The sequence below is a fragment of the Cygnus olor genome, chromosome 19 (assembly GCF_009769625.2).
Source record: "Cygnus olor isolate bCygOlo1 chromosome 19, bCygOlo1.pri.v2, whole genome shotgun sequence".
Lineage (NCBI taxonomy): Eukaryota > Metazoa > Chordata > Aves > Anseriformes > Anatidae > Cygnus > Cygnus olor.
Genome location: NC_049187.1, coordinates 715570 through 730039, shown reverse-complemented (window position 1 = coordinate 730039; position 14470 = coordinate 715570). Strand labels below are relative to the sequence as shown.

At 42.9% G+C, this 14470-nt stretch overlaps 1 protein-coding gene across 1 annotated transcript in view; it reads left to right on the top strand.

Annotated features, from left to right (window-relative positions):
- The window catches only part of EXD3 (exonuclease 3'-5' domain containing 3), a 297266-nt gene that overhangs the window by 149168 nt on the left and 133628 nt on the right, over positions 1 to 14470 (top strand). Inside the window, 5 exon segments of the mRNA XM_040531839.1 lie at positions 247 to 457; positions 1711 to 1877; positions 4270 to 4440; positions 10992 to 11045; positions 12772 to 12903. Of these exon segments, the coding sequence (XP_040387773.1) occupies positions 247 to 457; positions 1711 to 1877; positions 4270 to 4440; positions 10992 to 11045; positions 12772 to 12903 (735 nt within the window).

Here is a 14470-nt window from a genome sequence, read left to right as displayed (position 1 = left end):
CAGTCTGTACTTTTCCTTTTGTGGCTATGAAGCAGATTTCTTTCCAGCAAGTGTGTTTGTTAAGCAAATAATCAGACACTTTATACATCTAATGTCATCCCAGCCCTTGTCTGAGACAATGGGATTCAATATGCCAGGCAAGATATAAAAATGATATAGTTGCTGTGTGGCCCCACCCACCAAAACAGAAGGTGTTGTAGAATTTGTTTTATAACCATGTGTTTTATATCCTTCTTTTTCCATCAGCTTCAGAAGAGCTCCATTGACTGGAAGAAGGGCAGCCGGAAGGCTGATATACTGTCCCCAGAGCAGAGCTATGAGGATAAAGGGATCAGGCAGCCAGAGAAAGGGCTCAGCCTCTTGGTACAACACGTACTGGGGAAGCCTCTAGATAAAACAGAGCAGCTGTCTAACTGGGAGAAACGGCCGCTGCGGGAGGAACAGATCATATATGCAGGTCTGGTCACTGACTCCGTCGCAAGGTGCTACGTTTGTCCATTAGACGACATGTTTGTCTGTTGTCTGTCACCAGAAAAATTGTTAAGTAGCAAATGGAGAAAAATGGCTCTGCGGATTAATTCCTGTTCAGAGAAGCCAGCACATGGTATATTTGTCCTTTTGCAGAGATAGCATTAATGGTTGAAGTTTAATCTGTCCAGTGATTCATTATTTCATGAAAGAATTCCTGTGCTTTGCAGATTTTGTCTGATGAAACATCTCAGTGGATACTCCTCTCAGTAAATGAATGAAAGAAAGTCCACTTCCTTCTGCCTCATTTCACAGCCTTTCTGGGCAACAAGTGCTCTGTTTATTTGTCATAGTGAAGTGCTTGTTAGAGCAATATTAAAAATGGGTAGACATGGTGTCAAAGACTGTAGCACAGAATCGGTATGGTGGAGGCAACAGTGTTTTTTACTGCTGATTACCCCAGAGTCAGAAGCCTGAGTCTAAATCTTTTCCTAAGGCATCAAAGGACAGCCTACTGAAGCGAACCAGCCCTTTGTTAAATTCAGCTATCCTTGAAGTTGACACAGTTCCCACAAAAGTTAATCACCAAGGCTTGTAACTTAACTGGCTTAACTGGCTTGGAGACTTAGTTCCCGTTGCAATGAACAGAGGCTGGATGGCAGTGCGTGTGGGCAGGTGATTGCAAACAACTCAGTTATTATTTTTTAAGATATTGCATCTAATGGGAATTTACCTTCCCATACCTGAGATGCGGTAATAAACCATGGGCAAGCCGCTGCTCAGTAACAATGGAGAGTGAAATGGGTTGGCTGAAGCTATCTTACCTGGTGGTTTAAACAGACACACTACAATTTGCATTACGTTACAGACAGAGACAACAGAGGGCCTATCAGTTTTGGGCTCCTTTGCCTTGACTCTTTGTGATTGTGTGTTAGGTTATGATGGTCACTGAATCAATAAAAGAGTACAGGGTACGACAAGGCCAGATTGGATGGGGCTTTGAGTAACCTGATCTATGGGGAGGTGTCCCTGCCCATGGCAGGGGTGTTGGAATTAGATGATCTTTAAGGTCCCTTCCAACCCAAATTCTATGATTCTACGACACTAATGAGCTGGAGCTTCACAGGATGTGTGCATTCAGTGGCATTTACAAAGATGTTGTCTTTTCTTTGCATCAGGAAAGCTTCTTTTTGGCTTTTGAATGAAACCAGCTGATGCTCATATTCTGGTTTTTTTTTTCAGCTTCAGATGCATACTGCTTGCTGGAGATCTACGAGAAACTGTGTAAGGATCCAGCAAGCTTTGGTCTGAGTTCAGACCTGACTAAAAGTCTGGTGGGAAAACCAAGTGTAAAAGCCAGGGCAAAGAAGCAGCTGAGTAAACAAGAGGTACCGTCACCTTGTAGACAGGTTTGTAAACATCTTCAAAGAGCTGCATGTTGCTCAAGACCCCTGCAAATCATATGTTGCCTTGTCTCTCAGTCATACTATTAGCTATGCCTGGCATGCCTGTTTGTAGTCTGTTCTCAGGACTATTGCAGCAAACATCTTTCTTGCTCCTCCCCTTTACTGCTAAGATGTGTTTCCTCCTTTGTGTGCCTCAGTTCAGGTTTCCCTGCAATTTCAGGTTTAGGTCTTTGCAAAATGTTGGTATAGATCTGGGTGGCAGAATCTAGCTAACATTGCTAGTAGAAATGCTCCTTCTGCATTTCCTCATTAGTGTGGGTTTGAATTCTGTGGCCTAGGTGGTGCATTAATCAGGTTTAAACTCTGACTTCCTTACTTTTGCTTTTAACTGACCTTCTACATTATGATTTCACAATGGGTATGCCTCCTTTATTGTACCTGCAGTAAAAGTCTGCAAAGTCAAAAACAATCAATCAAAAAAGTCTTTCTGCTGATGGTTTGTATCTGGCACCCAGCCCACCACCACATACACTGTGACTAGCATACCCTTGCAGTGTATGTTGTGGTAGAGCCTTAAAACTCAGCTGGCAACTTGGAGCTATGTGACTTCTTAAATATTTTGGAACGTGACTGGACATTCTCTCTTAGTAATAAAGTTTTACCTCTAAAATGCAGCCATCTGGTTGTTCATGCACCTATGAAAACATCAACAGAAGACAAGTTTTGTTTATTAACTGACGAGACTCACTATAGCTGCGTATCCTTCCAAGCAGTCCCAAATGTGAATTTATCTCTTGAAGTCAGTACTACATTCCATGCTTGGACTGAGATACTCTCGTGTACAGCTACCAGGATCCTCCTTATCAAGCATGTGTGAATGTACACTATCCCATTAGTCTTAGGCAGTAAAACACAAAGCTGCTTAGTAGTTTCCTAAGCACTCGTGTTCATGGGAAAATTGTATGTTACAACAGATCTGACTGGCTGCTGCAGAGATGGGGAAAGTTAGCACTTGAGGCTTGAATTACCTTGTGAACTCATGGGTCATCGTTGTGTTTTGTACAGTCAGATTCATTAGCCAAGAGGTGGTTGATAAAACTTGGCCTGGGACTCAAAAAAGCAGACTTCTCCTGACTGTGTTCTGCCTGAATCCAAGCTCTTTTTGCTGGTGTTTCCTTGTCCACTGTCCGAAGTGGGGCTAATGACACTGTTCTCCTTTAGAAGCCGTTTGCATTCTGCTGGCACGAAACGTGAGAAAAAAGCTACGTATAACATTGCCGGCCATTGAATAAACACGAGCTAAGAGCCAGCTGCTGCTCCTTTACATCTGTTTGAACAGAGGCAGCAGCACAGGGTTAGTGTCTTCCAACTACCTCAACAACGAATGGTCAGCTTGATCTGTTATCACAGCATTCTGATGCCTCAAGGCATCCGCCAGTGTCCTTTCAGGAGCCAGTGACAGTCCAGCCAGTCCACCCGGTGCTGCAGAGCTTTGAGTGCATGGAGCAGCTTCTGCGAAGTGTCATCATGCAAATTGAGCTCTAGGATCTGAGCTAGTTCACACAGTCAGCCCAGGTGTATCTGCATGGTGCTCTACAGCATTTCCAGGCCTGAGTCAGCTCCTGCAGAGCTAATCTGAAATGCTGCGAAGAGCATAAAATCACAGAATCATAGCCCCACGTAGATGGTGGCTGTCTCCTTCAGCCATCCCAGCTGATTCCAGTTCCTGAAGGCAAAGCTGAACCCTGGAGGCTCCTTAATAACTTCCCTTCTCCATGAATTTAGCTATTGTACTTCTGGGAGCCTCCAAAGACAAAGTCTCCAACTACAGGAACTCACCCAGGAGCAGACATTTGAAATGAAATAAACAGAATTCAGGCACTGTCTATTTTTAAACTTCCGAAGATAACGATGCTGACGTGATTGCTTTGTCTACCTGTTTCTCCCTCTGTCTGTCAGATCCCCCTCCCACAGAATATCCTCAGCACATCTATATTATTTGCAGCCTAATTTGATAGGGGAATAGCAGTCTTGAGGATGTATTTCTGTGACTTCATGGAAAGCAGTGTCTGTAGATCACAGAAGGCCTAAGCTGGTATTTCTCCGGGGAAGGGTGTGGATCCCTGCTTTGGGTGGCTGGTTGGCCAGTGAGTAAATGTCTAATTTAGAATTAGCCCCATCATGTCTTGCCTCCTGCCCAAGTGGTAGGTGGTCAATGAAGAAAGGACATGAAGGGAGAGCTAGAGGTATTGCAGAGCATGAGGGAAATTGTAATACATGTGGCAGGGGACAGTAGAGTTTATCATGGTTGAATGAATGCAGGGAGGCAAAAGCACAAGTGTAATGGCGATCAGTCTTCCATTCTACTGCTTACAGATCTCTTGCTTTTCTGTAGCAATGCAAAGGATCTGACAAGGAGACCTCACGTCCCCCTGCTCCCATTTCCCCCAAAGAGTTCAGTGTGGTCTGTGATAACATGCTGCAAGGCCTCGGACGCTATCTTCGCTGCCTTGGTGTAGATGTCCGGATGCTGGAGAATGAGGATGACCATAGGAAAGCTGCTGAGGTTAGTTGTGCGTGCATGTTTATAGTTCCCATCTGCACTCCTTGGAGAAGGTCTGCTGCTTGCTGAATTACTGGTTAATGACTTGCAGGAACTGCCCAGCCCCTGCTTCCTCCTGTGCCTATGTGAGACACAGTTCTCTGGTTCAGCCAGAACCATTTGCCTGCCTTGTGCCTGGGTCAATCAAGAAGAAACATAATTAAAAGTTGGCTGTTCAGTATGAATGGGAAAATTTCCATAATAAAATTGCCCTGTAACTTCCTAGCTGGCTACCAGCTTGTGAGATGACTCAGAGTTGATCGGCCACAAATTGCAGTGAAATATTTGGGAAAGGAAGAGTGTCTAACATGCACAGGGACAGCGAACATTGATCTGGACTCCCATAACCACTTTGACCTTTGGCCTTTCGGAGGAGAGACACATGCTTCTTCATTTCAGACATATTTCTACTATGGCAGAAATGGAGATATCCAGCCCACACAGTGTGTTGCTATCAAATGTGCACTGATCACCCGGCCTGGTGCACAGCATGTTTCCTCTTCAGATGTCTTTTTGGCCTGAATCCTGGGCAAACTCTAACTTCTGCAGAAATAATTAATATCTCATCTCTGCCAAGCTTGCACAAGTCATTTAAACAAACTAATTCTCACTGCCTCCCCCCAGAGCCCTGTCTCCGCTTCTCATCCTGATACCTTATCGTGCTACAGACAGGATGTTTTACATTGCTTTCTCTATGGTGACCAGACAAACATCCTTTCACTATCAAAAGCCCTTGTAGTGTTACTGTATTGCAGAGCCTTTGATCTGTGCTTGGATAATCAAAGATAAAAATAGACTCCTCCCACTGTGCTTTATATCTGTCAGTCTCAATTGAGTAAAAGTTGAATGTTGAACGCTGTACACCCAAAAAACAGCAAATGTTTTTGCAAAGTCCAGGATAAAGGTTTGGATTCTGGTCAGCAAACACAAGATTGACAGTTTGGGTGTTGTTCCAACACAGTCTCAAACTAGCGTCACCAGGAACATGTAAGTGTATACAGATATGGTGTTTGTTCTGCATTAAGGTCATTTCCCTAAAATGACTTATCAGCCATGTTGCATGTCTCCTTGCACCAAGCACTCCTGAGTAGCCTGGCATTTGATCCTTATTGTTCACTGTCACTTGTCGAAGTGACTTCAAGTATTGGTAGGCAAAGAGGTCTTTTCCTTCACCTCCTGTTCTGTGAGATCAGACTTAAAAGCCTGAGAGCTTTGTAAGTTGTGCTTGGGCAGCCATTGATTTTTTTTTATTATTTTTTAGACCAATGCATGTGATAGTAATAAGAGTCATGCTCATGCATTGGTTTGAAAAACCCCATTCCCAGGATAAACTTGAAGTCTGTGTCCTGTGTATTGCTTCATATTGTGCTGCTGTTATTTGCTAAATGCTTTATTTTGGACAACGGTTGTCATGGCAAGTTTCTCATGTCAGATCTGCAATCTCAGATCTGCTGGCCTATGAGAGCAGGACCACTGATGCAGGAGCCAGTGTGTTCCACTGTTTGCCCACAGTTAGTTTCTGTGAGAAGACATCAGTTTGCATTCTTCGGTATTTATTTCATGGTGCCATTTAATTAGAACTAAACTGGGGAAGTGATTGATTAAAACTACTGTCATAATCATGGACACGGAAAGTCTTTAATAATGGTGAAATAATATAAATTCTTACTGAAATTTTATTTCTGTGTTTAAATCTTTCCTCATGTTGAGGGCAAAGAGCTCACAGTCCACCCTTAGAAAAACATTTAGCCTTCTATTCACAAGTACCAGCCTCTCTGGGAAGAGCAGCTTTGTGTCTGAGTATGGGCACTGTGTCATTTTTCCAAGTCTCATTTGTTGGCGTGGCAGCGACATTTTTACCAGGTTGCATTTACCTAGCTGCTGTAGTGCTGTGCACACAATTGTTTGGCAAAGCAGATATGCAGCTGGGGGATAAATATTTGCACCAGCTGTGCTGGACCTGACTTAAAGCAGCCTGTGAACTAGAGACGGGGGTTGCCATATGCTTTCCCTGAAACATGGTCTTGCCTGACAGCAGTACTCTGGTCCGGCACCTTGGGTAAAAAATGCGTCAAGGTGGCTTTGCGTAATGGTCTAGACTAGCCCAAGCCTGGCGCCCTACTCTGTGGCAAAATAGGGAGGTCGTTCTTGAAGAAGGGCTGTGTGCATCCAGCTGTTCCTCACCAGGGGCTTCAGACTCCATCCCAAGCCTTGATATTTCTGCATGCACCCATTCCACTAGGGATTTAGTTTTGTTACTGTAAAGAAAGTAGATATTCAGTATCTCTTATGCAGCATCATTCTGTGTGTACAGCTGCCATTATTGGGGTAAGCCACCCTTTGCATTCCTTTTTGTTATCCCAATAAAGAACACGTTATTTCTATTTAAATACATTTTTCTTTACTTTATCAAATCCTAGCCCAGTTCTGTTTCTGGCCAGGTCTTCCAGTTTCTTTTCTACAAACTTCTTTGTAAGGAATTTTAAGTCCCTCTTTTGGGCCGTCTAGGTGGATAATTGGAAGGAGGTGGGAAAGTTTCAGTGGGTGTGCTTCTCTCTGCAGTTTTGCAGAATTTGGTGGAGCAGTGGGATGCTCCTTATACTAACCTTAAAGGATCGCCCACCAGCCTGAGGTAACTGCAGTAGATCCTAACAGTGCTGCACTTCAGAAGTGCACAGAAGCTCGTAAGAAAATCACATTAGTTTCTTAGGTCACTAATGTCTAAGAAAAGGCTTGGTGGAATCTCAAAGGAATTCAGGATTCAGAAGTCCTCAAAGTTGAGTTGTGGGTTTGTTTTATTTTTTTTTAATGGACTGTGCTCTTGGTCTTCAAAATCATCCTCATCTCTAAGAATAATCTGCACACTGAGGCAAACTTGGTATCTTTTGAAGTGTGATAATATCCAGAAGGCTGGTAGAACTGGCTTCCTGCAGCTCCCATGGTGTAAAAGGTTCCCTCACAAGGCTATATGCACTCCCCCAAAACTCCAGGTGAACCGGCAAGTTGGAGAAGAGGCCTAGGCTTGGCTGAGTCTCAGGAGCCAGAGGGAGCAATGTGTACCTGGATCTGAACTGCCCTGGGCTTGTCCCCCTGGTTTGGATCCAGGGGACACAAAGGGGACTTCTGATACTGCAGTTAGCAGAGCTTCGTGTGATGGGAAAATCTAATCTCTGATCTCATCTCAGTTTTGAATGTCTTTCTCCATAGTTTTGACGTAAACCACATTCTTTGGGTTTGCTAGTCTTTCTACCTTCCCACCACTATGCACAGTGAATTTGCAGAGGACAGATGAAGAACTGCCTTTGAGATTAGGACATAGCTTTTGATATTTGGTCAGCAGAAGGAGAATTTCTCTGGAGACCTTGTTACAAATGTGCCTGCATTAAGAAGCAAGGTTAGGTTTATGGTTTAATCTAGCACTTGAGACCATGTTATGAAATCATGCTGTAACTCTTTGCAATTTATGATTTTCAGGAATGCTGAGGAGAAGTCTAGGGTTGAAATACCAGCAGTACAGCAAGTGCACAGCAGGACTGGACTGAGTGCATGTATAGTTATTAAGCTCATCAGTTAACTGTCTGGGACATTGTATTTTAAGAGAGTCTCAGATGATGGGTAGGAAGACTTCAGGGTTGGATTGAGTTTTGTGATCCACTTCTCCAGTAGATCGCTGGCTGGGTGCTTTTCTGGTACATAATCCTGAAGCAGATGCTTGCTGTCTACTCCTTTCTGTCCACTTCTGTCTGAACTGGGCCCTTGCTGGCCTAGGCTCAGGGTCACTGCTGGGCATCTGCCATGGCAAGATGGTCACAGCTTTTCCTGGACAGCTACCTTGCAAACGGAGCGCTGCAATTTGCCTCTTCAAGGGCATGTATTGCTGCTCAACACGTCGTGCAAGGGCTTGGCTACAACGTCAAGCACAGTTTCTCTTTCCTTTAAATTACAAATCTGTGGCACTGTTTTTGAAACCTTCTTTGGCTTTAGTTCGGAATCCTTTAGGTTGTCAAGAATCTTTCCATAGCCAGTGCTAGCTTCAAAACATAGGGTCTCTCTCTGCCCTCTCTCGTCTGTCATTGCCCTTACAGGTCTGTCTTGTAGTAATTCATTTGTGCTCATTCACCTCTGCAAGATGAAAGTTAGCTGAACTTAGTTAGTTAGCTAAGTTGTAGCTTAGTAAGTTAGCTAAGTAGCAACTTAGTTAGCTGAACTGAACAGCCATGTAAAGGGCTAAGTAATAATCCCAAGTTATTAGGGAGTGCTTTTTATCCAGAAGGTCTCAGCCTTTTCCAAAGGAAGTTGATACTATCTTCTTAATAGATTGTGAAACTGAGGACAATGCCCTCTCTGCAGCACTTGGGATGGAGCAAAAGACCCTGACACCCACCCTGACACTCTGCTTGGATTCTTTCTGTTTGTGTCAGTGAGCACACATCTCCCAGATGGTCCTGGCACTGCACTTGGTTATTTCTTTCCGGAGAAGAGAAGGAATTGAGCCTCTTTCTGCAGCATGTCTCCTCTGTGGGTTTTGGTCGGATGTGTGCTATCACATGGGTTTTCTGGCTTTGCACATTTCTCCCAGTGATTGTTCCAGAGGCAGAAAAAAACATGCTGGAAGAGTTACTGCTTTTCTCCTTTTTATTTGATGTTCTTTGCCTGTCTCTGCAGAGCCATTTAGATAAGGGGATTTATCAAGCTTGAACTAATTAACCCTGGATGCAGGAAGTCAGAATGGAGTGTTCCAGCTGTGAAATCCTCAGACATATCCTGAAGCACACATGGGTCTAAAGGAATTTCATATCTCTTTTCCCGTATTGGTAAATCACTATGGTAAAATTTTGCTCTTGCCTTTCTGGACTTCTATTGCTAATGTGCCATGAGGATGTTTTGTAGGCAGAGCTGTTTAGTAATCCAGACTGTATGTAGTACGATTGTATGCAGAAAGGGTTGTCTCTGCTGCCACTTCAAGGTTTCTGTTCCTAGAGGTTTTTTTTTTTTCCTTTATTTGTGAGACAGAGTTGATTTTGAAAGAAATACAGTAATTTTGCCTGTAGGAAGGTACTTTAGAAGTTCTTGCCAATCACCTTCTCAGTGCAGAATTGGCAGCCAAAGCAGTGACTTCATATAAGAAGGGAGGAAATAGGCTACCTGAAAGGTCAAGATAGGAAAAAAATGGTTACTCATTTTACTACAAGGTGCCTTCAGAGTGTTCTCCCCCTTGTTTCATGTTGCCGTAGGTCAAATGGGTCTTAAGAGAGTAGCTATCCAAGACAAAGTTTAAAAAACTCATTGTTTTGTTTGTTTGTTTGGTGTTCCCTGGCTCTATTTGGTGTTGTCAGACTGCCTGGAAAGTGCAACAAGACTCAGATCCCAAATCCCTCTTGCCAGGATTAAAGAGTGATCAAGACAGAGCTTCTGAGACTCTGATCCAGAAGAGAGAGCTCCGTGACACACATGTGGAAATAGTGAAAAATGCAAGGGCTTCCAACAGAATCGAAGCCAGAGAAGAGAAAACCTCGTGCCTACCTCAAAGTGCCAATCTCTTGTCAGCACTAGCAGAGCAGAAGTGCTGGTTCACATGGGAATCCTTCTATTGCTACATCCATGAAACTATTCCCCTCCAAGAGGAGAGGGCGAAGAGGTGGAAGGGAGCGATGTCACTTAATTATACAAAGATCAGCCATACTTCTGTCTTTCTGAAGAACTGCAGTTCCAAACTTAGTATCTTCTTTTGGCACCAAACCATCTCAAAGATTCTCTTACTCTATCGTGAAGGTTGGAATGAGACCCTTGTTAACTCAGTGCAGACCTTTCCCATGAAGGACAAGACCTCTGATAAAGCATAGGACTGCAAGCCAGGAGACAAGCTCTGATGGAGGTGTTCTTTATAGCCTGGAAAGGGTGCATAATTGCTGTATGTCTGCTCTTGGGCTGTTGGGAGAGTGACACTGTCTTACCTTTAAGATGTGAAGATCATTCTGTGAATGTCTATGAAGCTCACAGGCACATTTAATGGTACTTTTTATTTTTAATTTTTTTTTTCCTGGAATTACCTGCTTAGGGTATTTTTCCTTTCTCCCCTGTGTATTGCTGTGAGAGCAGAACTGCTTGCTTCTTAGTGAACCAGACCGTGGAAACAGAAAGAGTCTGGGTTAAAGAAAAAAAAAAAAAAGAGAAAGAAAAAAGAGAAAGCTTTTTGATAGGATTATTTCAAGGTGTGTCAGTTCCCTGGACCATCTGCAGTGCAGATGCGCAAGTAGCTGTTCCAGCACATGTGAGGCAAGGCGGGTATTGGCAGGGAGGGGACATGTATGGAGCGAGTGATACCTTACGCTGCTATTGCTGTCAAAAGCATCTTGTTGAACCAGACCCAAATACTCTTGGCCTAGTGTTTGTCGACATACAAAGAACGACTCCATATCATCAGTTCATGTTCTTTCTGTTTTGACTGAGAGGAAAGCTTGAATCCAGTCGTAGCTTTAGCCCATGTTCCTTACAATTTTTACTGTTTTTTCCAGATTGCCCGACAGGAAGGAAGGGTCATTTTAACCTCTGGACTACCATATCAGACTGTAAGTGTTCAGAGCTTCTGGTATTTTTCTGGCATTGTATCCTTGTACGGTGCAGGATGTTCAGAGTAGAGAAGAGGACAAGACAGATGTGAAAGCAACAGCTGGCTAGGCTTTTTCATGTTTCCTGCACTAAGAACTATGTAAAGGGTCTTGTGAGGCTCTCTGTTGTTTCTGAATGGTCAAAGGTTGGGGTGAAATGTCTTTTATACACAGTACTTCATCAGTGGGAGTGCGATTGCCCTCCATTAAAGAAAATAAAAAATCAAGCCAAACAATCCCAGAACAAAGCGTTTCTGTTTGGCCTCACTGGCAGGTGAAAGACAGCTCAATCCCCATGCATTTTATCAGGAAGATTCTTGTTTGCTGACTCGCTGCACATTGACATAGTTTCAACACTTAAAGACTTTTCTTCTGGCTTGGAAGGAAGAGAATGGAAGTTACCAAGCATGGATCACTGTGGAAGCTGTGGAGGTTTTTTGTTTCTATAAATATACACACACATTAAAAAAAAAAAAAAGCAAAACCCAACCCTCAGCACCAGATGTTGAGAGCCCTTCATGAGACATACTTCAAAACAGAGTGTTGATGAAAATGTATTGAACCTATCATTGTTTGCAATGTCATGATGCCTGCTGCAAGTCCTTGCACTTTGTTATTGCCCGAAAAATAATTTGGAAACTATTCTGGATTACACACATGAGCCAGAGTGAGGGGCTTCTTTGTTACAAACTACCAATATGAAAGCTCCCAACTATTCAAATAGTTACTTAGAGTATTTGCAGAACTTAGGTTGTTAATTTGCCAGATAGTAGCTGAGCACTGAAGAAAACTCCCCCCATGATAAGATACTGTGAGGCAAGTGCAGCCATGCCATGCTACGGGTTCTTTATCCAGACTGTGGTTCCTCTATCGTACAGTTGTTGCAGTAGGTAATGCAGTGTCCAGAATGATCTTACCTGGCAAAACTTTAATTTCAAAGTACTGTGTCAACATCACAAAAGGAAAATAACTGCTTCACAGCGTACAATACCATTCTGGGAAATGTCTGGTTCCCTTTGTTCCCTTGCCTTTGTGTGCCCTACACTTGGATAGAATGGCTCTTCTGCTAGGCTCTTTTATGCTAGTAAAAGATGTAGCAGATCCCACCTAGCTGTCAGTACTCATCATGTTCATAAAGATGTGTCTGGACACTTCCCAATTCTTGTTCCCAGAGAGACTTTTCTGCCAAATGTGGAACAAACATGACAGGGATGTCCACATCAACCACTTCAAGCTCTTTGGCCATCAGTGAACTTAAAGGGGTGAAGTGATAAAACTGGCATGAGACACCATCTCTTTGATTGTACCTTTGCATACAGTGTGTGATCTGTAAGGTTTCACATGATAGCTGTGATTAAATTCAGTTTCCTCTTGCTATCCCAGTCAGCCCCACAGCACTAAATGATAAGTTAAAGGGAACTTGGGCAAACATGTTTGATATATTGAACACTGTACTGCTTCAGTTGTCTCAGAAGTATTTGCAGCAGTGGCTAAGTGTTAAATTTTACCTGTTGCGCCCATTAGATGAAAATTTAGACTGTAAATGCACATTAATTGCAAATGTCATTTGTAATTAAAACCAAACTAAGTGTATTAGGGGGAAAAAAAAACAAACACAGATCAGGATCAGGATGCATGGAATTTGTCTTATTTATTATCTTTTTGGTTTATGACTTGTTTTTTCAAGCTGCAGTCCCAGGTAGGAGAAGGAAGGTGCTTCTCCGTGAACTGCTCAGAAAAGGCAAAGGAGCAGGCCCTGCAGGTTTTGAGGCACTTCAACGTTCACATAACCCTGGAGGACATCTTCAGCCGCTGCCAGGTAGGACAAGTCTTGCCTAAGCTTAAGGCCATGCTCACTCACCATCCATTCACAGCTGGCACTGCCTCAACCCCAACCCCTGTTGGGGTTTTGCACTCGGTGCCACGTGCTTGGTTCCCAAGATTTCTGCTTGAACTTTGGCAACAATCGTGCAAAGCTGTGAGGAGTTTTGAGCCTGCCTACATGCATCAGAGGTGTTGATGACCAAGTCAGAGGCACTGCATGTGGAACTTGCTAGAAGTTGCACTGTGTTCTGAGTATTGATACTTGGCGTGTGTTTTGGCATTAGCTGTCAAAGTTATATTCTCTTTGTTCCTGTGTTCTCTGTCTAAGACACATGCTGTTTTAATTATAAACTGTGTTTAATTATGGCTCTGTGATTCTGATAACACTTAATTACTTTAATAGGAGGATTTTTTCTAGGATCGTGTTTTTTTCAGAAGCTATTAGGTTAATTCATGTCCATGCTGGTTGATGACTCCAGATTGTGTTTGGCACTGGATATCTGTGGATTGTTTTTAAGAAGAAATTTTAATTGTGTTAGCTCAAATCTCCCTCTCTTCCAATTTCACTCTTGTATTTGTTACAGTAACACGCTGAAACCTATCCCTTCAAAAACCGTAATATAAACCAAATTGAGACTTCAACATCTCTCATCTTATCAGTGTTCAGAGAGAGAAAAAGAAGAAACTGCAAAGGTGGCTAGAAAAGCAGCTCTCTACAAGGAGTAAACGAGCCAGCTGAGCACTTCAGTAAAGTCTGATTCTGTGCCTTTTGGTTGAACTAGCAGGGTCTCCTGGCCTGGGGAAACTGGACAAATTTTGTTGGAATAGCAACGGCTCCAGGGCATTCTGCTTAGAATTCTGCTTAGATCTGATGCTGGTTGTTGAAACCATATCAGTACCCTATGGAGAAAATGGGAGTTGTCCAGCTGTGCAGGTTGCATATAAGATGAGAATGATTTAACAACATATAGATTGGATCAACACAGTATGGGCTGATCAGTTGATCTTACTGCACGATAAATGTGTATGCTTAGATATAAGATTGCATTCAGTCTGGTGGTTTTATTGTTCCGAGAACAGATTTCTGTTGTTATATAGTGACACGCTGGCTTTTTTTGGAATTAAAAAAAAAAAAACCTGGTAGATTCTCCGATTCCCTGAGATCCCATAAAATGTCAGTGCTTTTCCTGGCAGTTGTTGAAATACCACAAGAATAAGCACATACAAAAAAAAAAAAAAAAGTGCTGCTGCAGAAAACTGTGATATCTGTAATAAATACAGAAGGCTGTGCAGCATACAATCTAAAACTGACCCCTTGCCCATGATGTGGAGTCTGGAACTGTTTAACTATATGGCTTTTTAGTATGTGCTGTCTTAGTTTACAATATAAATAGGGGTAATCAATCTGGCTAGGAATATATACGAAGTGTTCTCTTACTTCCAGAAGAAATGTCTCCCCTGTAAATTGTGGTGGTAGAACAGCTGCATGTTTTATACTGCTAGGCATGGGAAGATGCTATTATTTGTCAAAGTGCTCTGTGTTCTGAATCATATATTTACCT